Source organism: Rana temporaria, chromosome 2 (assembly GCF_905171775.1).
Source record: "Rana temporaria chromosome 2, aRanTem1.1, whole genome shotgun sequence".
In the NCBI taxonomy this organism is placed as follows: domain Eukaryota; kingdom Metazoa; phylum Chordata; class Amphibia; order Anura; family Ranidae; genus Rana; species Rana temporaria.
Genome location: NC_053490.1, coordinates 264,664,686 through 264,691,206, shown reverse-complemented (window position 1 = coordinate 264,691,206; position 26,521 = coordinate 264,664,686). Strand labels below are relative to the sequence as shown.

At 43.2% G+C, this 26,521-nt stretch overlaps 1 protein-coding gene across 1 annotated transcript in view; it reads left to right on the top strand.

Moving 5' to 3' along the window:
* ULK2 (unc-51 like autophagy activating kinase 2) overlaps positions 1-25,611 on the top strand; it is a 160,884-nt gene extending 135,273 nt beyond the window's left edge. The window contains 10 exon segments of the mRNA XM_040336905.1: positions 2,512-2,705; positions 15,271-15,380; positions 15,998-16,138; positions 16,994-17,202; positions 18,182-18,360; positions 18,655-18,773; positions 18,898-18,971; positions 18,973-19,056; positions 20,737-20,872; positions 22,374-25,611. Coding sequence (XP_040192839.1) covers positions 2,512-2,705; positions 15,271-15,380; positions 15,998-16,138; positions 16,994-17,202; positions 18,182-18,360; positions 18,655-18,773; positions 18,898-18,971; positions 18,973-19,056; positions 20,737-20,872; positions 22,374-22,438 — 1,311 coding nt within the window. The 3' untranslated portion in view covers positions 22,439-25,611.
* Positions 25,612-26,521: the final 910 nt, after the last annotated feature.

Below are 26,521 nucleotides of genomic sequence, written 5' to 3'. Positions count from 1 at the left end.
AGCACCGATTAGAGCCATGGGCTCTAATAGGCTTTGATCTAAAGGGTGGGCTTGAGTCGCGGGGAGTGCGCTCTCAGCCCACCCAGGTGTGTTACAACAGTGAATGAATATTCGCTGTTGTAACACTGATCCCCCTCCCGGCCAATCAAGAAGCGGGTTTTGACACCGGTCACCCGATTGGCTGAAAGGACAGGCGATCCTATTGGATGCCTAGGAGGGGAGGAGCTAGAAGCTGCCATGGAGGGGGGGACATTGAGAACTAAGCCGCTGCACCAGGCTGCCTGCTACCTACATTAGGGTAAGTGCCAGACCGACCGGCAAACAGCGGGGGGTGGGTGGTTGTTTGACGCCCCCCCCCAAAAAAAACGAGCGATCAAACACCGCCGATCACGCGGTTCTCAGATCTCTTGAGCAGAGAGATGGTTATTGTCAGTCGGCGCCTCTTTGCTCACTGAAGCACCAGGCTATGGAGGGGGCGGAAGCGGCCAGCTCAGGCTCTGTGACTCGCTGAGAGTCGGAGCCAGATGCTAGTCTGCATGTGGGCGGATCTTGACCATATGATCTAAATCTTTCCCGAGCCTGTACCAGCTCTGTGACATCAGCCGACAGTTGGCTTCAGCCAGCTGTCTGCTAAAAACGGGTCACAGGAGTGCACAACGAACTGCACTCCTGTGAGCCACAGAAGTACAGCCAAACAAACTTTGGCTGTACTTCTCCTTTTAAAGTAAACTGATCATGAGGGAAAAATGGAGACTACCATTGCTGACCCTCTTGCTTGAAAAAGATTAAGCCCCGGTTCACACTATGAATTGCATATGAATCTCACAGGAACGTCACCACATTCCTGTTAAGTTTGCTGTTCATTTTGAAAGGGCTCAAATCGCATCGCATTGCACCAAAGTCATGATGTAATTTTGGAACCGCACTGCATCCAGTTCACATGGTGCGTTTGTACAATGCGATCCAGTAAAGGCAAATGCACTGCATTCACGACCTCCGTTTGGGACGTCCCTAAGATTGGACTAACACCCGCTGCAGATCACAAGGGCAGTGAGATTTGAACGTAGTGTGGGAAACGCGCACGTATCCCAGGGTTTCCTTCACAGTTTAATTGCCAGTTCACACCATAGACATACGGTCCGGATGCGTTCCAGATGATTTTTTGCATGCATGCTTTTGACATGTTTCAGTGTGTTTTTGATGCAGTCCAGTGCTTTTTTCCACCCTCCTTTTTTTTCTCTTGATCTTAAATAAGGATATGTGTGTTCCGGTGCTTTTTACAGCGTTCCAGTACAGCCCAGTGCAGGAAAAAATGCAGCATGTTCTACTTTTTTTTTCTGGAACTACAAGCACTGGTGTGAACTATGCCATTGGAAATCCTATAACCTACTTTCTATGCATTTTTTTATGCATGTGGTGTGAACTGACCCTAAGGCCCCATACACACGAGAGGATTTATCCGCGGATACGGTCCAGCGGACCGTATCCGCGGATAAATCCTCTCGAGGATTTCAGCAGATTTCTCTGCGATGGCGTGTACACACCATCGCATTGAAATCCGCGCCGAAATCCTCTGGCAATGAAGTGTCGCGCCGTCGCCGCGATTATGACGCGACGGGCGCGACGCTGTCATATAAGGAATTCCACGCATGCGTCAAATCATTACGACGCGTGCGGGGAATCCCTTTGGACGGATGGATCCGATGAGTCTGTACAGACGAGCGGATCCATCCGTGGGATCCGATTCCAGCAGATAGATATTCTGTGCATGTCGACAAATATTTATCTGCTGGAATTCGGAAATATCCGCGGATAAATATCCGCCGGAGTGTACACACCATAGAATCTATCCGCTGAAACCCATTCGATGGGATTTATCTGCGGATAGATTCTATCGTGTGTATGGGGCCTTAGTGTGAACCTAGGCCAAGTCACCAATTGGAACAATCTGTTCAAAGTAGAAAACGGTGGGTAAGGCTAACAGCCAAATAACTTTGTATTGGGTCAGCAGCCTTGGAATTTTTATTTATTTTTTAACACAGAAAGGGGCTAAAACCTAAGGCGTTTAAAAGTATATATGGTTATTCAGGACATTAGTGTAGTAAAATTTTCTCTCACTTCTTGTGGTGGCACCAGTCACCTGTACAGGAAGTGAAAGGAAAGTTTCTAAAATGGGACTACAGATCACAGTGAAAAATATAACGGTGTGTTTTAGCTGTACCCGTCTTTATCCAGAACCACCTGGCTGGAGGTCTAGTCTACTAAGCTGACGTGCATCACTATAGTAATAAAATATTCACAAATTCAACAGCGCCAATGACTGAATGAGCCAATAGCTGTTCGGCCTTGTAGATTCATACCATAGCTCCTAGTATCTTTGTGTTTAATAAAATAATTTGTACAGCAGTGTCCTGCTGCCAACATGCCCATCTGTGGCTATACCCAGATGGTGGTGTATTATATAGAAAACCTCTGTAAATCTAATTTTTAATGGTATTTATTTTTTTCCAGACAACTGCTCCATTCAAGATCCCTAAAACCCAAGCTTCATCCAATCTGCTTGCTCTAGTTAATCGTCAGGGACATGCAGATGCTTCTGCACAGGCCAAAGACTTGTGTGATCCAAGGGATTTCTCTCCTTTCCTTTGTTTGCATGGCCATGAGAAATCCAGCCATGCAGAACATGGAAAAGCTACTTTTGGAAGGTGAGTTTCCCTGTTTATTTCTCCATATATGCTCTTTACTGTATGACCTCGATATGTCACTGTCCTAAAGAAAGTGTGTAAATGTAAATATAAGGGCACATGAACTGGTGTGGCTTTCTTTATAAGGGACCTCATTTAAAAAATCTGTTCATGGGACAACTTTTGGCAACCAATCACATTCAAAATATTTTTTTTAGCTTTTGCTTTCTAGTAATGTTTTAAGGCTCCATGCACACTATAAGCTAAAAATGCCAGAAAAACGCTGGATGAAGAACACTTCTAATAGCATTTTTGTGCCAGCTTGTAGCAGTAGTTAGCATTCAGCCTTTTTTTTTTTTCTGCTGGCAAATCTCTCCCAAAAACGCAAAAAAAAAAAATTTATGTTCCTAGAAGCTGAAGCTTTTAAAAATGCTTCTAAGCCAAAATGGTGTGTGCGGACACATAGGATAACACTATTTGCTTCTAGAAACAGAAAAAAAGCAGCTGCTAGGAGTGTGTTTTTTTGTTTTTTCAGACTCTGGAGACAACTGTAGTTTTTAGACTCGGTTCCCCCTCGGTACCATAGTTTTCCAGCACCTGCTGAGCCGCTTTTCTTCATGAGGCCTTTTTTGTAAATTCTTCTAAAATCATACTTGGCGGAACTTCAGTAATTTTTTCAACTTTCCATCTATTAAATCTTCTGCCCTTGTTGTTTTAACTTTGTATAGTAAAACGTTTTTTTTTTTCTAAAAGTAAATACCTTATACAGCCCACTTCCTGTTTCTTGTCGGGTCATTATGATATCATGCACAGCTCTCCCTCCCTCACTCTTGTGAGAGTTTGCCTGGAAGGGAGGGGTTGGGGGAGTCATAAGAGGGCCAATGAAAACTGCAGAGCTGGAGGTGTGCCTCTGTAAATCCAGGAAGTGAACAGGCAGCAGCCTTAGCTGCTCACAGTTAAAATGGCTACAGCCAGACTTGGTGGAGGGAGATTTCTGCAGCATATTTGGCAAATAGAGAATCACAGTATATATAAAATAATATGCAAAGTTGTTGGAGGGAAGCTTCAGAATGACAAAGATGTTTTTATTACAAATTATGTGAGCGGACTGCAGTTCCACTTTAAGTACGTGCTTGTCTGAAATGCACTACAATGTATTAGGCCTCATATAACGTTTTCTCAGCTCCTCTGAACGCCTTTTTTCCTGGCAGGAGAAATAACTGCTTAAACACAGTAAAAGCTGTGTATTGTTTATGCGTGTTTGAACACATTTATGTGCGTTTGTACATTAATGCATTCTATTGGCCAGAATATTGATTTATTCTGGTCATTAGAATGCATTAGCAGGTATAAACATGGCTAGCTTTTAGGTGCATTCCATGTTCTGCCCAAAAGTGTCTCCTGAATGCCTTGGTGATGTTTTTATTTTTTTTATTTATATATTTTTTTTATTTACTTTATTTTTTTCAGCCTGTAAACACCTGTTTGCATGTACACATAACTGCCTAACAGAGGCGTGTTTTGCAGGCACAAAAAAAAAACACGCCTGTAAAAGCAGTGTTTTAAGCCCAGCGTTAGTCAAAATATATTTTACTCAATAAAGCTAAATTCTAGGTCACTATATACTATTTCATGTAGTTATATATTCCTTTACGATTAAAATGGTTTACCATACAACTAGCAATAAGTACCTAAATATGTTTTGATATCAGCCTGTTGTCATCTCTTGCACAGCAGCACTAGGAGCTGATCCACTGCATTTATACCTACACTGACAGGAGGAGAGAACTAAGTAATAGGGGCCAGTGTCTAGGGCAGGGGTCTCAAACTGGCAGCCCTCCAGCTGCTGTAAAACTACAAGTCCCATGAGGAATTGCAAGGCTGACCATTAAAAGCATGACTCCCACAGGCAAAGGCATGGTGGGACTTGTAGTTTCACAACAGCTGTAGGGATGCCAGTTTGAGACTCCTTGTCTAGGGGCTTTGAAAGGCAAATGCAGTTTTGAGATGTTTCTGAGATCATTCAGAATTCATTGCAGGGGCAGTTGAACTGCGCTTTTTATATACTTCAACTGCTTTTGCATGCCCTTTCTCTTGCATGGGAAGAGAAGCAATTCTCATGTCAGCCAAAACCCATCAATTCTGTCTCTAAGCAGCGCTCATGGCTTATCGGTCCAATCACCACTGTATTTGGTAACTTTAACAAAGAAACTGATGTCGCATACCACTCACATGTGTGTATTCTTCAGTATTGATATGGAGACGTGACAGCAAATCAGATATCGGTTTATCTAGTACAGATTAGAAAACAAATGACATCACTTTGACTAAAATAGCATTTTTCTATCATTTTGATATTTGCATGTTTGCTGCCATCTAGTGGACATTTGGAGTAACATAAATGTGTTCCATGCTATGAAGAAATTAATAATTAGCCACAATGTTTAAGTGGGTGAGATTTAGAACATCTGTCGGATTTTTATTGTGCCCCCATTGGCAAAAATATTCTCTAATTTTCTAGACCAGTGTATATAGAGTGGCAAATTAGGCAAATCTCCCAGCACCGAGAGCAGTAGAAACCTGACGGAGGTTCTACCCTTTCCTCACTCTACCCAACCCAAGAAAGCGTTTTGGCTGGAGTTATTCATTATAATGTGACAATTTAACATACTGGGCTGATTTTTTAAATCATTTTGAGACTTAAAAATATGCTTATAATTGAATGTTAAGCGCTGGCGCTGTATGGTATTGCATCCCAAACTCCACACATTATTGTGTAAAGCCATTGCAGTGTGTTTCTGAACAGTAATAAAACCAGCAGTTTGCCATCCTTAAATGCTGGACTTAAACATTTGTGCAAAATGCACTTCCTATTCTTAAACATATAGGTGGAAATTCATACAGAGTGACATAGACACTTTTAGAAGTCTATTGGGCCCAGTGGCGGTGCGTCCGTAGGGACGCAGGAGCGCCGCCCCCTCTGGCTCGCTCACAGCCAGTAAAATATACAGATTCATACACTGTATGAATCTGTATATTTTCGCCGCTGCCGCCCACTATTCAGCTGGCCGGATGTTGAGCGCCGGTCAGCTGAATAACGGCAGCTGACTGGCTGTGTGGAAGAGCCTATCAGGGCCAGCGGCCCTGATAGGCTGTCCGAGTACAGCCCTGAGGCTGTAGTCGGCTTCCGGAAGCTCATCCTCGGGACGTACCGGCCGTACGCCCGAGGATAAGACTGACAGGCGTCTCAGCCAATCAGGTAACCTGATTGGCTGAAGCGTCATCGAGGGCGGGACGAGGGACATCGAGGGACGTAGAAGCCATAAAGGTAAGTGCCAGGGGGGGGGGTACTGGGCATGGTGGCTACAAGTGGGGGCACAGTGGCTACAAGTGGGGGCACAGTGGCTACAATTGGGGGCACAGTGGCTACAATTGGGGGCACAGTGGCGTCAATTGGGGGCACAGTGGTGTCAATTGGGGGCACAGTGGCGACAATTGGGGGCACAGTGGCGACAATTGGGGGCACAGTGGCTGTGTTTGATGGCATAGTGGTGACAATTGATGGCGCAGTAGCTGCGTTTGATGGTATGGCACAGTGGCTGTGTTTTGATGGCATGGCACGGTGGCTGCGTTTTGATGGCATGGCACAGTGGCTGCGTTTTAAAGCATTGGCACAGTGGCTGCGTTTTGATGGCATGGCACAGTGGCTGCGTTTTGATGGCACGGTGGCAGCGTTTTGATGGCATGGCACAGTGGCTGCGTTTTGATGGCACAGTGGCTGCGTTTTGATGTCACGGTGGCTGCGTTTTGATGGCATGGCACAGTGGCTGCGTTTTGATGGCACAGTGGCTGCGTTTTGATGGCACGGTGGCTGCGTTTTGATGTCACGGCACAGTGGCTGCGTTTTGATGGCACAGTGGTTGCGTTTTGATGGCACAGTGACTGCATTTGATGGCATGGCACAATGGTGACAATTGATAGGTACAGTGAGGCTGCAATTGTTTTTTTTTTTTTTTTTTTCGTTTGCGCCCCCCCAAAAATTTTGAGCACCAGCCGCCACTGATCGGGCCTCGGAGTGTGTTCGCGCTAGGTTCAGGTACATGTCAGAAACGGGTACATTATTATCTCAGAGGTCAGCACTGAGGTCCACGTGTCAATGCTGGGCACTGGTTTCTCAATGTGCTCCCTTTCCAGCCACTGTGCCTTTCACACTGACAGAAGCCTGGTGGGAAATTTTGTACTGTGGTTCCCCATCAGGTCCTCCTAGCTTTTCATTAACACAAGTGGGTGGTTTCAAAGCCACTATTCAGTCTAATATGAACTTTCGATTTTGCCCACTGTCAATCATAAGTGAAGCGGATCTGATGGATAATTAGTCCCTCAGTTCCCTATGGGGCTCTGCCCAACCAACAAGCACTACAACTGTGAGGACTAGTTCCCTATTGGGTGTTCTTGTAATTTCCTAAATCTTTACATATTTAGGTAATGACCTCACCCTTTGTTTACATTTTAGCTTTCTGCTGGGGAATCTCCAGGCAGCCAGCTATGTGAGGAAGGGGACAGAACACTATGCAACAAGCTGTTATGTCTGCTTTCCAGGACACACATGACCCTCTCTGAGCACTGGCATTTCTCTGTATGTAAACTCAGGGCTGGTCTTGCCATTAGTTTCCTAATCTGCAATCCATTGCAAAAGATTCTTGAAGTGGCAGTAGTAAAGACTACCTAAATTTGTTGCATGTGTCGGTAATGTTGCCAAAACTGGCACAAATGCCTGCCTGAATTAGGCGTAGGTAGTCCTAAAGGGAATCGTAGCCAAAAAACTGTTGTTAATACTTTATTAAACTCCATAGATTGTGTGCTGGCAATTTTGCCTCATGAGGATGGTGCTATTCCTCTCTGATTCAGCACCTGACACATTGTAAGAGCCTTAAAGCAGGGATCCACCCAAAAGATCCACCCAAAAGTGGAAATCCAGCTTTAAGGAGTTCTAACCCCCTGGCATATAATTTTTTCTCTTCTGTTCATGGACGGACACAGCAGCAATTGACCTTAGGGTATTATCCTCCTTTCTAGGAGATTGACTAGGCAGAAAAACAGCATGTTAAGTGTTAAACACTCCACATGGTATAGTACCTCCCAGGGGGCGGTTCCCCCGGGTACATCCCACATCCTCTGCTCTGCAGCCTCAGTTTTTTTTTTTTTTTGTATTTTCTTTTTGTTTTCCTGCATTTTTGGATCCTGTGATCTACAGTCAACTGCCGACTGGGTGACAGGCTGGATCCTCGATCCTTGTAGTCCCTCCAAGTTTGGCCATCGAGCGTGTGCCAGCCTTTAGCTACGCGCTGGGCCGTCCACGACATGCCCCGTTGCTCCCGTTACCTGGGGTTGGTCCTAGATTCCTCGGAGGCGAGAGTTTTTCTTCCCACAGAGAAGCTACAGACACTGCGTGCTGCGGTGCAGCGATTGGCGACCCAAAAGTGGTCGTCTCTTCGCTTTTGCATGCGAGTTCTGGGTCTGATGGTGGCCTCCTTCGAGGCGGTTCCGTATGCTCAGTTTCACACTCGTGTGTTAGAGAGAAATTCTGTTGCGTTGGGACACGCTCCCTTCGTCTCTGGATTACCAAGTCTGGGTGAGTCGCCTGGTCAGGTCCTCCCTAGTGTGGTGGCTGACATCTCCGGTGCTTCGGGCCGGGAAGTCATTCTTGCTGTGCCATTGGACGGTGGTCACGACGGATGCCAGTCTCTCCGGCTGGAGGGGGGGGGGGGGGGAGTCTGGGGTGTTCAGTCAACCATGGGGCGCTGGACTCGGGAAGAGTCCGGCCTGCCAATCAATGTCCTGGAACTCCGGGCGATCAGGCTGTGCCTCTCCAAGTGGTCTCTGAGACTGCAGGGGCTCCCGGTCAGGATTCAGTTGGACAACGCCGCGGCTGTGGCGTATGTCAATCATCAAGGGGGCACACGGAGCTCGGCTGCAATGGCGGAAGTCGCTCACATCCTACGGTGGGCCGAAAAGAACGTTCCAGCTCTTTCGGCCGTTTACATTCTGGACGTAAAGAACTGGCAGACGGACTACCTAAGTCGCCAAACGCTAGACCAAGGAGAATGGTTGCTACACCCGGATGTGTTTCAGAGTCTGTGTCTGAAATGGGGCACTCCAGACCTGGATGTTCTGGCGTCACGACTCAATCGGATGGTGTCACGGTTTGTGGCCAGGTCAAGAGACCCATGGGCGGACACGTCGGACGCGTTGGTGGCACCGTGGGGTCGCCTGATCTACGCCTTTCCTCCTCTGAAGCTTCTTCCTCGTCTGTTACGCAGAGTGGAAGCCGAGGGGATACCAATAATCCTCATTGCTCCGGATTGGCCTCGCCATCCCTGGTACGCAGGTGTGGTGGCAGATGTTCCGTGGCGCCTGCCACTGCGAGAGGATCTTCTGTCGCAGGGTCCTATCTTTCATCCTGCTTTACAGTCATTAGCTTTAACGGCGTGGATGTTGAGAACCAGGTGCTGAGGGACCGGGGTCTGTCGGACTTTTTTTTTTGTTTAATATATTTTTTTATTGATAGAAATAGACAATACAATAAAAGTAAGTCAGCTCTCCAAATAGGCATCAATACAGAGTAGTAAATTGGAAAGTATACCAAATGATGCATCATAGAGAACACAAGCATTTCAATTTTTCTATAAATGAAGAAAAAGAAAAAAGAAAAGAGGATAGGAAAAAGATGGAGAAAAAGAGATTAGAGGGATGTAGGATGGGTAAGCAGGGAAGGGTAGGGAAGGGCGGGGAGGGAGAGCTGGGTCACATGGCAATCGTATCAAGCATATCACTAATCGGACTTATTTAGTAAGATATCAAGAGTAATGGGAAACCATGTCAGGGAGTGGGATAAAGGGTCACAATTTGGTGAAAGACCGCCTCATGTGGCTTCAGACCCGTAAGGGGGCGAAGAAATAATATCTAAATAGCACTGTGTAGAGATGAATGAAGACCAGGACGCCCAGATTCGGGAGTGTTGTTCACTGGTGTCTCTTGCAATGTGAGTGAGTTCTTCCATGAGGCTAACCTCAGAAATCTTTTGTAACCATGTTTTAATGGAAGGAGTTTCAGGTTGACCCCAGAGACGAGGGATAATGGCTTTGGCTGTATTAAGAAGGTGTGGAGTGATTGAACGCTTGTATTTGCCAATGGGCCTAGAGGTGGCGTGGAAGAGAACCGTCCACGGTTCAAGGGGGATTTGTACCTCCGTGATCTGAGATATCAAGTTTAAGACTTCTGTCCAGTAAGGGCGAATGAGGGGACAAGACCACCAAATGTGGGCATGGGTGGCAATTTGACCGCAATTCCTCCAACAGAGTGGGGAATTACTAGGGAACATACGGTGAAGCTTGGCAGGAGTGAGGTGCCATCTAGTTAGGAGCTTGAAGTTAGATTCAGTCATGGAAGAAGCCAGGGAAGAGACATGTGTAAGCTTGAGTATCTTATCCTTTTTTTTTATCAGTAATAGTAATCTCCAAATCCTTCTCCCATCGGGATATATATTCTGGATACAAAGGGCATTGTAAGTCCAGGAGGGCTTTGTAGAATTGGGAGATAGAACGTGTAGGAGGATCCCTAGGCAGAAGAATCTGTTCTATGCTGTTGAGATCTGAGATACCTCTTAAGGGACGTGGCAATGTATGGAAAAAACTACTCAATTGCTTGTATCTCCACTTGTCCAAGAATGAGGGTGAATTGTGACCCAGAATCTCAGACAAGGGTTTAAGACAATTGGAGGAGGCAACATGGTACAATAAGAGAGGGCCATCCGGTGACCATTTCTGAAAGCCCGAATCAAGGAGACCCGGGGCGAAGTATCTGTGAGACATCAAGGGAGTTAATGGGGAGTTATAAGACCACTTAAATTTCTTATGTAGATCATCCCAGATTTGTAGGGAAGATAAGGTGAGAGGTGAGGTAATAGGGGATAAATTTCTAAAAAAACGTGGGATCCAAGGGGTCACAGAGAGATCAGAGCCACATAAAGAATGTTCCAATTGAACCCATAATTTGGAGGTGGCAGCATATTTCCAATCCGCTATACGTGCTAATATAACTGCTTGATAGTAAGCTTTAAAATTAGGTAAAGCCAGTCCCCCTGAACATTTGGCTCTGTAAAGAGTCTCCCTAGAAACCCTGGGACGCCCATCCCTCCATATAAAGCGAGAGACCATGGTTTGTAAAAGGGTAAAAAAACCTATTGGGATCTTCAAGGGAATCATTTGCAACAAGAAAAGAATACGGGGGAGTATGTTCATCTTTATTATATTGACCTTACCTAGCCAAGAGTGAGAGAGGGAAGACCACTTCCGGAGATCATCCTTAATGGCATTTAGAAGAGGGATATAGTTATGTCTAAAGAGAGAATGGAGGTGGGGAGTCAAATAAATGCCAAGATATTTCATGCGCGATGGAACCCAGCGAAAGGGAAATAGGGGTCTCAGCTGATCAGCCATTCGTTGGGGAACTGTTATATTTAAAATTTCGGATTTTGAAAGATTAATCTTAAAGTTGGAGAGACCTTGGAATGAGGAGAATTCAGACATCAGACTCGGCAGTGAAATACGTGGATGTTGGATAAAGAATAAAACGTCATCCGCATAGGCTGCGTATTTATGTATTCTAGCGCCGACCTGGATACCATGAATTCCCCTGTTATTCCTAACAGAAGCCAAAAAGGGTTCAAGGGAAATAGCAAACAACAAGGGGGATAAAGGGCAACCCTGTCTGGCTCCGTTATGTAGCGTAAATGGATCACTTAAGGAACCATTGATACGTACTTGTGCGGTAGGGTTGGAGTAAAGGGAGAAGATACGAGAGAGCATCTTAGGACCAAGGCCAAAATGACAGAGAGTAGTTTTAAGGTATTCCCAGTCCACCCTATCAAATGCTTTTTCAGCATCGGTGGAGAGGAGAAGGGTGGGCTGGGAACACTTCCGCACATAATGGATCAGTGACAAAGTACGGAGAGAATTGTCTCTCGCCTCTCTATTTGGAATGAAACCGGTTTGATCAGCCGAGACCCACTTAGGTAGAAGGGGAAGCAATCTATTCGCTATTACTTTGGCAAAGAGTTTGGTGTCAACATTTAAAAGGGAGATGGGTCTATAACTGCTACACAGGGTAGGGTCCTTATCAGGTTTAGGGATAACCGTGATGTGGGCGGATAATGATTCAGGTCGAAGGGGGGAATCACGGGAAACAGAATTTGCGTAGATTACAAGGTGGGGGAATAAGACATCTCTAAAGGTTTTGTAATATAGGAGGGTGAAGCCATCAGGGCCAGGGGCTTTACCGGAAGAGGAGGACTTGAGTGCTAAATTAAATTCTTCCACGGAGAAATCCGCTTCGAGAGCGCTAAGGGCGGACTTTGAAAGCTTAGGGAGATTGGCTTGTCTAAGAAAGGCGAGGATTCGTTTACGTTTTTCGGCAAGAGATAAAGAGGCCAAACCACCTTCCACGTTATATAAGTCAGCATAAAATTCCTTAAAGGCTCGTGATATTTGGGGGGTGGTGTGTACTAAATCTCCTGATGGCAGTTTCACTTTGGGTATAAATGATAACGTTTTCCTGGCTGTAAGTGACCTAGCCAATAATTTCCCCGGTTTGTTACCCCATTCATATACTTTCTGGGAAATGTAGTGAAATTTTCGTCTAGTTTCAAGGGCAAGGAGAGTTTTGAGTTCTTCTCTTTTAAGGGTAAGGGCTTTTAGGTGTGAAACGTGGAGAGAAAGTTTATGTTGTTTATCCAACTCAGCAATCTGATGCAAGACCTGTTTGAGCTGCTGACCATGTTCTCTTTTTTTCCTTGCACCCAATTCGATAAGATTTCCCCTTATTAGCGCCTTATGCGCCTCCCAGGGTCTGTCGGACTTAATAATCTCTACCATGCTGTGGGCGCGGAAGTCTACTTCCCGGAAGATTTACCATCGTATGTGGAAGGCTTGGATCTCTGTGTGAGGAGATGAATTGGCACCCCCGTGCATACGTGATGTCCCGGATTCTGCTGTTCTTACAGCGTGGAGTGGATCAGGCTCTTGCCTTAGGTATGATTAAGGGTCAGATTTCGGCCTTGGCTGTTTTCTTTCAGCAACCCTTGGCAGCGTACTTTCTGGTGCGTACGTTTGTGCAGGGGACACTTTTTAAATGTCATCATGCCAAAAACTTTAGTCATCTAAAAGTCGTTGCGATCGAAAACATACCTGGTGGTACTCTCACGGATAATGAAAGATTTGTCTTCCTATGCAAGCGCGAATCTTTCTGGATATATAAATTATCTTCCCTATCCCCTAATGGCTTGAATGAGGGTTTAGAAATCAGTAATCTTTTATAGCCTGATATGTTATCCATCCCGTAGCTTTTAGATATTTATAAACTTTTCTCTCATTTTTTATTAGTTCTTATTTTTTTAAATCTACCATGTGCTGAATAATTCATTTAACCAAGGGTCTGTTGCATGTTTTTATTGGTATGTTTATTATTGCACGAATGTCTGCTATTGGCAGCCTCAATTCACACGCGCAGCTCCCTATAAATAGCTCACTGGTTGTTTCAATCACATGACCTGATGAAGGGCCGTGTCCCGATACATGTTGTCAAGATTGCAACCAGATAGATTTTTCTTCAGCCACCTCCGTCCATCTACCCAGCCTGATCGCATCCAGCCGCTTTGCACACCGCCAGCACAAACCCTCCCATTGGTTTGTTACAGCCAACCCTCTCCGCTGTCTCCAAGCCTCGTTCTCGCTGTGCTGTCCTGATTCAACGTGACGTCCTGACCAGGAAGCGCCCGGCGTACACGTGAGCGGAGCATAACAACACCGCGGACTCACCACAGCCACACCTTCGAGCCTTCTCCCGCTCCGGTGCTTTACTCCATCAATACCGCTTGGCCATCCGTTCCCTTCGGATCGGGTAATTTTGTTACAACACACCAGTGCTGTTGCTTCTGGGTTCTACATGCACCCATCTGCCAGTGGAGCTGTGCCTGTGGGTGAGAAGTGCCGCATGCTTCAAAGTTGATTGCCTGTGATTTTTTCTATACATAAGATCGTGACTGGTAACCATATTATCCACCACACGGAGGATTGCTGAAGGATTTATCGTGTTCATGGCAATAAATATTACTTTTTATTTATCATTGCTTGGACACTCAATGTTTTAATGATCAAGCGCTTCATTTATGGATTCTTTGTTTTGCTCACCATTTTTCACATCCCTCCTGATGCGTCATACCATTTAGCTGCTGATCTAACGTTTGGTAGAATTTTCTATTCATCACAGCCAATCATTTATTTATCTATGTTACATTTTTAATCCTATTTCCACCTTTCCAGTCACTAGGCGCCAAAACTTGTTTTGTTGTTGGTCGGTCTCCTCGGCCACCATTTCTAGGTGGATCAGGCAGGTTGTGCTTCAGGCCTATGCCCTAAAGGGGCGGGCGCCCCCCTTCCCGGTTACGGCGCATTCGACCAGGGCAATTAGTGCCTCTTGGGCTTTTCGCCATCAAGCGTCTGTTTTACAGGTGTGTATAGCAGCGACCTGGTCGTCAGTCCACACCTTCTCAAAGTTTTACAAGGTGGATGTGAGTGCATCTTCGGATGCCTCCTTTGGCCGCAAGGTCTTGCAGGTGGCTGTTTAAGGTTGAAGTTCCTCCGTTGAGGAGCTCTGGTTTGTTTGGGGTGAAGTTGGTTTGCTGTGTTTTCCCACCCCTCGATTTTTTTACACTGCTTGGGGACGTCCCTAAGGTCAATTGCTGCTGTGTCCATCCATGAACAGAAGAGAAAATAGGATTTTTGTACTCTCCGTAAAATCCATTTCTCTGAGTTCATGGACGGACACAGCACCCACCCCTCCTTTGTTTGTACTGCTTGTTTACAAACTGAGGCTGCAGAGCAGAGGATGAGGGATGTACCTGGGGGAACCGCCCCCTGGGTGGTACTATACTGTGTGGAGTGTTTAACACTTAACATGCTGTTTTTCTGCCTAGTCAATCTCCTAGAAAGGAGGATAATACCCTAAGGTCAATTGGTTCTGTGTCCATCCATGAACTCGGAGAAATAGATATTACGGTGAGTACAAAAATCCAATTTTTTTTGTGGGGGGGGGGGGGGGTACCTAGTTTTGACAGGTACTCAAATCCCACTTCCACCAACGCCCCGCCTAGACAACTCCTCTTCTCCCCTCCCTGCTATCTACTGGGACACGTCGCATGTCCCAGAAGATTGCTCAGTCATTAACAGCGCAGCACAAATCCAAGCATTTTCCATACGCACTTGGCTGTGAAGCGCAAGCACCACAGGGAGGAGAGAGGGAGAGGAATGAGGCTTCAATCGCCCACATCGCTGGACCATGGGGCAGGTGAGTGTCTGTTTATTAAAAGTCAGCAGCTACACTTTTTGTAGCTACTGACTTTTAATAAACTGAAAAACTAGTGGAACTCCGCTTTAATCGCTGTATACAGAGCCATAAGATAATGTTAAGCAACTTATTTCAAGCCCCTGCTTTATACTACCACTGATCTATACAGTATTGTCTTTAACAGGTCTGTGAGTGCTGGAAAATTGTCAGATCAGACAGTAAGAGCTACTCTGGGAGGGCAGCATTACCAAGGAAGCACAGACAGCCTGAACTCTGAACGTCCAATGGACACAGGTACTAGTCTATTTAAATGTTCTTGTGCTGTGTAATTACCTTGTTCTATTTATAGTTTTTGCCTATATAAAAAAAGCAACAGTTTGCTCGGTACAAAAAAGTGGCAACCACACCAACCCTTTTAACTGGCCTTTGCAACAAGGTGCACATGGAAGGGCAATGCACATCACAAACACACAAAAGATTTTCCAGCACACTTACCAGCCAGCCTGCAAAAGATCCAAACTGGCCCGTCTAACAGTTTTCGTAAAAAAAACAGAGGGTTTTGTTTGCACACATTTGCAAATCTATGTGCAAGCTATAGAGCCCATGCCAGGGGACCTCTGTATACAGCGCGGTCCTATCGCTAAATTTCGAGAGCCTTCATACTTAGATCGCATATAAGAATGGATAGATTAATTAGGCCACCCCCTTCCTAAAGGCACAGGAACGCACATGGCGCCCAGCAAAAGCTCATATTTGTTCCTGCTATTGTATAAATCCTTATACCCAATTGTAGGATCACAAGTACCAGTGAGCAGTAATAAATGATGGAGCTATTGGTCAATCATGAATGTGTTGTGTCTTTTGTGCTTCTGCTTCAGGTGAAATATATAATAATCTCTAAACTTTTAAAGTCCCTTCAGGTGGTACAGGAACTGTCCTGACTGTGCCCTCTGCCAGTACAAGAGCAGTTATGTTTACCGTCGGATCTCCTCCTAACAGTTCTACCCCTCCAACATGCACACATATGATGATGAGGAAGAGGACCACTTCAGGCAAGTCCTCTATGATTTTCTATAGCTGTGTATGAAGTCAGTTTCTCTTGTGCTGCGTGGCACCTTTCCTCTATTACAATATCACACTCTAACAACAATTAACAAAGCTAATACACATGCGTTATTTGCCATAATCATCACTATTTAGAACAGAATGTGTCTCAAGCTTGCTCTAAATAAGTCATTATGGCAAATAACACCTGCATTACAGCTTTTTGAATTGAGGAAAAGCTTCTCTAAATGGCCATAATGCAGAATGTTTTTGTAATGGAAATTGTGGCTTTACTCGCAGCAAAGCCTTATACTAGCACTGAGCAGTGTTTTCAGGTCCCACCAGCACTTTATATTTTATTCACAGGTATTAATAAATCGCCAACAATTTGGGCAGCGTTTTACAATATCATATATTGTATATTTACATCTGCTCTCAAGAAGCTTACAGTCTTAGGTCCCCATTTTGCATGGATACATACACATACTAGGGTCAGTAAACAGGAGACCATTACCTACCAGCATGTCTTTGGAGTGTGGGAAAAAATTGAGGAATCTGGAGGAAACCCCAGCAAACTCAGGGAGGACATTTAATCTCCATGCAGATAGTGGTTGGGATTAAAACCAATGATTTTAGGGCTGCATCTGATTTTGTTCTTCTTTCCTATTTTAGGAATAAGAAAAAAATTTTTTTAAATGTATTTATCCAACCAATGTTTTTCCTCATTCTTTTTGTAAAGTGCTATGATTTAAACTAAACTATTATTTTACATCATTTAACATTACCAGTGCGGTCAAACGAATTTATGTACCCTTCTCCTTTCTTTAGAACATGGTAATAAAAGCCTGTTTTGTAACTTGCAGTTGGCTCAAACAGCTCTGGAGGCTCTCTCTGCTCCACCAGTGGTCGTGTGCATATGGGATCTCCTTCTGGTATTCACATGGGTTCGTCTCCTCCTGGAGCTGATGTAGCCCCAAGCATGAAATATATGTCCTATGGTACATCCCCTCCCAGCCTGGAAGATTTCATTACATTTGAAGCACCGGAGCTACCTGAAGAAACTCTGATGGAGGTACTGTCTCTCCTCCTGTAGACTTAGACCAGGGATCCTCAAACTACGGCCCTCCAGCTGTTTTAGAACTACACATCCCATGAGGCATTGTAAAACTCTGACATTCACAGACATGACCAGGAACTACAATTCCCATCATGCCTAGTCATGTCTGTGAATGTCAGAGTTTTACAATGCCTCATGGGATGTGTAGTTCCTGAACAGCTGGAGGGCCGGAGTTTGAAGGCCCATGACTTAGACCATAGACCCCTTGCACACTGAAGGCGCTTTTTTTTTATTTTATTTTTAAAACATTTTTTTTTTTTATAAAGCGCCCCGTCCCTCTGAGCTTGCACGCAGAAGCGAACACATACGCAAGTCACGCCTGCATATGTAAACGGTGTTAAAACCTCACATGTGAGGTATCGCCGCAATCGTTAAAGCAATAATTCTAGCACTAGACCTGCTCTGTAACTCTAAAGCGGTAACCTGTGAAAAAAAAAAACAATTAAAGCATCACCTATGGAGATTTGGAGGTACTGTAGTTTGTCACCATTCCACGAGCATGTGCAATTTTGAAGCGTGACATGTTGGATATCTCTTTACTCTGCGTAACATCATCTTTCACATTATACCAAAATATTGGCCTAATTTTACTGTTTTTTTATTTTTTTTATTATTCAGTGTATTTTTAAAAAAAAATAAAAAAAAATTTGTTATATATATATATATATATATATATATATATATACATATATATATATATATATATGAGAGAGAGAGAGAGAGAGAGAGATATTTTTACAAATTTGTAGCAAAAAAAAAAATACTAATTTAAACAAGTGTCCGAAAAAGGCCTGGTCCTTGAGAGGTTAATATAAATTTGCTGTACAGCTTGTCTTGGTGTATATGGGTAGCTGGGGCAGTTAGTATATATGTATTAGAAGATCATGAAAAAGATTTCAGTGTTCCTGAACTGTAATGTTCTTTCCCAATGCAGCGGGAGCACACAGATACTCTCAGGCACCTCAATCTGATGCTGATGTTCACAGACTGTGTGATGGAGCTGACGGCGGCCCGTGGAGGGAGTTCAGATTTGTGCACCTCTGCTATGTCTCTCTATCAGATTCAAGAGAGTGTGGTAGTAGACCAGATAAGTCAACTGAGCAAAGAATGGGGGTAAGTACAGAGGAGTGATCAACTCATTGTTTATTTCTTTGTACTGGAATACTTTGCATGTTGTCCGGTAGCTATGAGCACTCTGGAACCTGTTCAGGTTTCTACATGGTGCCGACATGATTATGTGCTTTCTGTGTTTTCATCAGCTTGGGCAATCTGTTCGGATTAGTAAATAATCTCTGTTGGATTGCTTTGAGCACCAGGATCGAGATGTGACAACATGAACTGTATTTCCTATTGAGACATTAATGAGGCCAGTAGTTGACCTAAGCTGCTGCTGTTATTTCCCCGCAGACAAGTGGAACAGCTGGTGCTGTACATGAAAGCGGCTCAGTTCCTGGCATCTTCCCTGCAACTTGCCAAATCGCAAATCAAATCTGGGAAGCTGACGCCTTCAAGTGCTGTAAAACAAGGTAAGCTTTCGCAAGAACAAATATTACAGTAATATTATCCATACCTTTGATGAAAATTGCAATTAAGAATATCATAAGTATTACTTATTTCTGGTGCGTGCATCTACCATCTTTGATGTTGCAGTGGTGAAAAGCATGAACGAGCGATATAAATTCTGCATCAGCATGTGCAAGAAGCTCACGGAGCAGCTCAACCGTTTTTTTTTCAGACAAGCAGCGTTTTGTGGATGAGATCAACAGTGTCACAGCAGAAAAGTTAATCTACAACTGTGCTGTGGAGATGGTGAGTAAGGAGAAGTTACTTCTCTCTTTAGTCGTATATCTTTTTTCAGTTACAGTGAGGAGAAAAGTATTTGATCTCCTACTGATTTTGTACGTTTGCCCACTGACAAAGAAATTGTCAATTTATAATTTTAATGGTAGGTTTATTTTAACAGTGAGATACAGAATAACAACAAAGAATTCCAGAAACCGCATTTCAAGTTGTACATTTTATTTGCATTTTATTAAGTGAAAGAAGTATATTTGACCCCTTCACAAAACATGACTTGGTACTTGGTGGCAAAACCCTTCTTGCCAATCACAGAAGTCAGACGTTTCTTGTAGTTGGCCACCAGGTTCGCACACAGCTCAGGAGGGATTTTGTCCCACTCTTCTCTGCAGATCCTCTCCAAGTCATTACGTTTTTGAGGCTGACGTAACTTGAACCTTCAGCTCCCTCCACATATTTTCTAAAGGAATAAGGTCTGGAGACTGGCTAGGCCACTCCAGGACCTTAATGTGCCTTATCTTGAGCATAAACAAAGGGGGCTTTATGAGCCAGTTAAACCCACACCTGGGACACCTGTCTACGTTCAATTAAGAACTATTGACTCCTAGACTATAAGCAGTCTCTTGAGTTTTTCCTCCTTTTTATTATATGTGCTTTATCTTGAGCCACTCCTTTGTTGCCTTGGCTGTATGTTTTGGGTCATTGTCATGCTGGAATTACCCATCCACGACCCATTTTCACTCAAGATTTGACCGTACTTGGCCCCTAAAGCATAATGCTTCCATCTCCATGTTTGACAGTGGGGATGGTGTTCTTGGGGTCATAGGAAGCATTCCTCCTCCTCCAAACACGGCAAGTTAAGTTGAGGCCAAATAGCAAAATTTTGGTCTCATCTGACTACAACACTTTCACCCAGTTCTCCTCTGAATCATTCAGATGTTCATTAGCAAACTTCAGACGGGCCTGTACATGTGCTTTCTTGAGCAGGGGGCTGCAAGATTTCAGTCCTTCACGGCATATTGTGTTACCAACTCTTTTCTTGGTGACTATTGTCCCAGCTGATCATTGACAAGATTCTCCTGTGTAGTTCTGGGCTGATTCCTCACCATTCTCATGATCATTGAAACTCCATGAGGTGAGATCTTGCATGGAGCCCCAGACTGAGGGAGATTGACAGTTATTTTGTGTTTCTTCCATTTGCGAATAATCACCAATTTTCACCCACTCATCAAGCTGCTTGGCGATGGTCTTGAAGCCAATTCCAGTCTTGTGTAGGTCTACAATCTTGTCCCTGACATCCTTAGACAGCTCTTTGGTCTTGGCCACGGTGGAGAGATTGGAATCTGATTTCTTTGGACAGGTGTCTTTTTTTTTTTTTTTTTTTATACAGGTAACAAGCTGAGATTAGGAGCACTCCCCATCTCAGCTTGTTACCTGTATAGAAAACACCATGGCATGGGCAAGACAAGTGTCTCCTTAAATTTGCTTCCCAGAACAAGTATACTACTTCAAGTAAAGTTTGAACCCCCATCAGCATTCATTTCTAGGTCAGTAACTAGGGAAGTACTAAAGCTATTGAATCAGTATGACAGAAAGGAGACAAGCATTTTCAGAAGGATAGGTGCCAACAGCAAAGATTTTCTTCATTATCGTTTGGTGTTGAGAAAGTTTTTTAATTTTCCCGTAAACTAGGTCCAGTCAGCAGCACTAGATGAGATGTTCCAGCATGCAGAGGATATTGCTTATCGCTACCACAAAGCAGCACTACTATTAGAAGGCCTAACCAAGATCCTGCAGAGTCCCGCAGACATAGAAAACGTCCACAAGTGTGAGTATTCAGAAAAAAAGTAAATGTGTAGCTTTTCTATCTTGCCATTGCACTATTTTGTATATATATATATATATTGTATATATGACTTTCAGTGTAGATCCGAGAACAGTGATTACTGTGTAAATAACACCGGAAGGGAAGGGGTGAAACACTAGGGGACGATCAAGTGTGTCCTAGGGAGTGATTCTAACTGTATGGGGGATGTTCTTACTACAACATGAGAGATCACTGCTCCCGATGACAGGGAGCAATAGATCCCTGTCATGTTGCTTAGCAGAACAGGGAAATGCCTTGTTTACATAGGCATCTCCCCGTTGTGCCTCTGTGCCATGATCGCAAGACACCGGCGGACATCGAGTCCTCGGGACCTGCAGGCACGGTCACGCAGTACGTGGTGGGCGCATGCGCCCAGTAGACCGCAAATTAAAGGGGACGTACAGGTATGCCCACTGCTGCCATTGTGCCGACGTATATCGGCGTGCAGCGGTCGGCAAGTGGCTAGACATCAATAGGGACAAGTCTAAAAATTTAGAAGGCACAGAAACTCATACGTCTGGGCAGGGCCGCCATCAGGAATTAAGGGGTCCCTTACACAACTTCAGGCATGGGCCCCCTGGAGCAAAGAACCGGGGGGGGGGGGGGTCAAATTAGGGGGCTTTGGGTGTTGATGAACTAAAAAAGAAGTGTTGGGGTTGCCCTGGGGACCTCTGGGCCCCTGACAAAAAATAAAAAAATATATATAAAAACAAGGGCGGTAGCCATCCGGGGCCCTGGGGACCTCTGGGCCCTTTAATAAAAACAACAAAAAAAAAAAAATATATATATATATATATATATATATATATATATATTTTTTTTTTTTTTTTTTTGATTATAAAAAAAAAGGGGGGCTGCCACACGGGCCCCTGGGGACCTCTGGGCCCTTTCAAAAAAAAAAATATATATATAAAAAAATTAAAACAGGGGACTGACATCTGAGGCCCTGGGGACCTCCTGGCCCTGATTTATTTATTTTTATTTAAAAAAAAAAGGGGGGGGGTTGCCATCCGGGTCCCCTACAGGTGTACTGCCTGTACCCCCCTGATGGCGGCCCTGCGTCTGGGCTATGTAACATTGTGGTCATTTCTGTTTGGTGAGCCACAGGCTGCTGCAGCTCTGATTATTAGGAAAGTTCTAGAACACATTGCTTATCTGTCATATGTGCAAAATGTAATGCAGGTTTAGGGAAGGTGAGGGGGCCGTTCTGGTGAGGGGCTGATTACATTTTAGGACTGGATGGATGGAAATTCAAATCTTTTGGCTTCTCAAAGAGCTCCTATATACTGTAAAATAAATATATTAAAAAAATAAAAAAATAAAAAAAAATTAATTCTGTATATAGCATATTGCATGGAGTTTACTTGTATCAGTATATATGTATAATGATAGGATCAGTCAAATGCTTTTAGTTATGTTTTGCTCTTTGTTTATAGTTCTTTTTTCCGCTTCTCTTTTTTAGATAAAGCCAATGTTGAAAATAGACTGTCGGCACTTTGCTACGGAGCAGTGGCTGTGTATGATTAGTAACAGTATCCACTGAAACATGGAATAGCTAAACAAGGGACCACTATAGCTTAGTTCTTTGTTTCTGTTACTAGAGATTTTCCATCTAATGCTCGGAAAGAGAACTAGAAGTCCCTTTTTTGGAGCCTTTCAGAGACGAACAATAATCCCAGGACTGAAAATTTAAGTATGCAGGAAGGCTGCCTTATTTTAAAGACACTCCTTGCAAAATATGCCTTTCAACATACACGTGACACGGAAGGAAATTTCTGCAAATTTTAACCTTGTGTATGTATTTCTAATGTGTAAAATGAATAATAGACTGTGGTTGCTCCAGTAATAATGGACGAGATGTTGGAAATGGAAGCTAGACCTTCAGGAATGGTGGCTGCAACAGCAAAAGGACTCCATGTTACCTGCATGGGAGTTTCTTTATTAAGGTCTGGATCCAGAACATTCATCCATTCATCTTTACAAAGAGAAGCAGAAGCAGAGCACTTTATACTGTGTAGGAACAGTAAAAACTATTCAAATCCAGCCATGTGGAGTCTTGATTCATTTTATTATCCATTTTGATGTTGCTACTTGACGTTCTACTTTTAAACCAATTTATTTTGCACTAATTTCTTAAAACTGTAAATTACCTTATACGGAACTCTTTATCAATATTAAAAAAGGCACAATGAATTTACTGAGAAAATTATCATTTCATTTTATGTATAGAAAAAAAAAGTTGAAATTTAATATGTAGCTTCCTAAAGACTTTACAAACTATACAAAGGAATTTATTTGTGACCCTTTTGTATCTCTTTTGTCTAATACTTGATTACTAATGTCTGTTTTTTTTCATGTTTTACTTTGTTGGTATTTGCTTTCTATACAGATATTGTGTGTTGCATATAATGGTTGTGCATGTGATAACGTGCTTACTTACAGTTGTCCTCTTTATTGGGTATTTCCTAACGGACGTAAATATGTTTCACCGACAGTGTTAGAGAGGGAAGACTATGATGTAACATAGGCTGTTGTGTGTGAACTACTACTGTGTTAGAGATGTTAAACAGTAGTTTAGGTCAGTTAAATCCCAGTATCTGTCGTGTGGCTTGTAAAGCGCTATGGTGTTGTTCACATGGCTCAACAGTAGGTGGCGTAGTATAAGCAGCGCTTAACAAGGGCGCCAAAGGATTAGTAACAAAAGTTGCTATGTGACTTGTACATCTAGGGTTTATGCTCTCTATAGAAAGCCAGTACTTGGTAAGGAACATCAATTTAGACAACCGATGCCACTTGCTTGGTTTGTATTATGCCATTTTCATTAATGTGAATCTTTCAATACAATTTTGGAAAAGCCTTTTATGTAATTTTTCCTATTAACTGCCACCATAAAATTGCTCACTCCATAGAGGGTGAGCCCAATATTTATCCATACATGGACTTACCAATTAACAACATTTTAATAGCTTTAACTTCATTATAGTTATTATTGTAAAAAGGCATTTCAAGTGTATTACGCATTTTTGCCTCTATAAAGCTTGTGCTTTTAGACTTTTTGACAAATTTGGGCAAATCCCATTATTGGTATATCATTTGTATTTACAGGTTTTTTTTTTTTTTTCCTTTTTTTTTTAAAGCTAAACTGAAAGGCAGTCATGACATCAATCCTATTTTATTCCTTGTTACTGTATATGTGTTCCAAACAAAAAGGATATCTCTGAATTTGGTTTAATAATACATTTCTCTAGATTTTTGTTTGGCAGTTGTATGTATTTTTACAGAAAAGACAGATTTATGACAGTTTAGAGGCACTTATTTTGCCCATTCATTGTCTCCCGATAGCCGACTCTTGTAGCAAGTTATACTCCCCTAACATCAGAGCCCTTGTTCTGTTGCTCTCATGGAGAAGGGCTTCCAAGTTCAGGGGGTGCATTTGACCTCCCCATGTGACAATACACATGAATGAATGGCCTATTGCCAGTCACATGACCAGGCAGTGATGCCATCCACCACAGTAAGCACACATGAATGGGTGGGTATACCTCGCCGAAGAGGTGGGCTATCAGGATGCACTGTTACTCTTCTATGATTGAGCAGATAACAGTGGGATGGATTTACTAAAGGCAAATTGATTGTGCATGTGCACAAATTTTCCTCAGAGCTTAGTAAATGTGTTAAAGCTCTGCTGATTTCCATCATCTAATCATATGCAAGCAATTTAACACATTTTCATATACTAAAGAAAGTAAGTGCAACTGTACTTGCAAAGAGCACAGTCTTATTGTCATATTTGCCTTTGGTAGATCAACATCAATGTCTCTTTAAAGCTATTGCCCTAAAGAAATCCTTTTTTGCGATGAATTATCATCTGTTAATGTTACTGTACAGCCCACTGATAATGAGGTTTACAAGTTTCAGAGAAAAGGTAGAACTTCATATTTGGTAGAGGAGAATGCCAACAAATACAAGCATTCAGTCCACCTTAGCAGGCTTCAGTTGTCAGCCATGAGAAGGAAGACCCTCGTTACACCACATCACTCAGGTCTAGACAGCTTTTATTTTTTATTTTTTTACTTACTTAAACTGGAGCGCTCATTTTAGAGAAAAGGTTTAAGTATTGTGAAAGGTAATGCTACCTTTCATTTTGCCAGGATGAGTATTGGGAACAAAACCATGACATTCATTTAAACAGTCTTGTATTGCGTTTGCCCAGTAGATTCATAAGAAAACATGGAGACTACCATCTAAGCTTGCCAAGCTCTTCCACGAGTTGGCATAATCTCCAGCAAATAGTATTTTTCTCCTGAAACGTTGATACTTGAACATAAATTTTACATTTTTTTACAAACAAAAACCTGTCAACTTTCAATACTATTACTAAAATAGTACAAAGACACTTCAGACATCTGCAATACATTGATATTATTTTACCGCGTGTTTTACTTGACAGCAATGTTTTTATTATTTATCTGAAATTCTGCCAATTAATTTTCAAAGTGTTTTTATTTATGTACTTGCTTGTGAAATATACAAATGCATTGTGTGTGCATTTCTAGGTCTTTAATACCGTGTTTCTACCTCTTGTTTGTAAACTGCATGCATTCAACTTAGGTAACAACTCACAGAACTGTTGCAAAAATAGCCTTTTTTATTATGGCTTGTATAAATGTATATGATGAATAAAATAAGGAGAAAAGACTCATTTATTTTTTTATTTATTTTTTTTGTCCAGCATTCAGAGCTGAAAATCAGCTTATGTTGTAAACGGCCACATCCTGAGCAACTTCTTTTAAGGGTTTATTTGCCTATCCTAAAAAGCAGAACAAACATAAAATCCATAGTGCACACTATGCTGGAGGGAATTAAGGTGCAAATTCAAAGCAATGGCACTGTGGTCAAGGTAGGCACCTGTACACGATTTCATATGCTACTCAGAATGTTCCAGTGATAAATTCCCCACACTGGGGGAATCCTTCCGCAGCATAATGGTCTATCGGAGCTGTTTGGTACATGCATGCACATTTCATGCCTTAGTGCGGTGATGGTCAACTTTCTTTTATATTGGGGGACAAAAAAATATTCAGTGAATATCTTGCTACTGAAGACTGCAAAAATTCCACAAGAGATGGTCAGAGACTGCAGACATACTAAAATGGATAGTCAGAGACTGCAGACCTACTATACTAGATGGTCAGACCCTGCAGACAGTAACCAGACATGGTCAGAGATCCAATCTTAGGCATTTTCCTACCTGCCATCACTTTTTTTTGTAATTCTTTTTTTTTAATTTAAGTACAGATGAAATACTGCTGACTTTAAAAAGCCCATACTTACCTGTCCTAGGATCCAGCAATGTCCTCACCCAACCCGACTCTTTGCCGGTCTCTTTGTCTAGATGCTGGAATCTGAACTGTGGGCAGCTGACTGATTTCTTGTGGCATCACTGTACCCTATGAATGGTCCCACAGTCTCCTGGGACCTGTGACGTGTTCCAAGAGGCTGTAGGGGAAGGAGGGGGCTGAACTTCCACTCAGATCACCATGGCAATCTGAATGGAAGGAAAAGCGGGTACATGTCAAACGGAGGAGGAGGAAAAGCTGAACTTCCTCT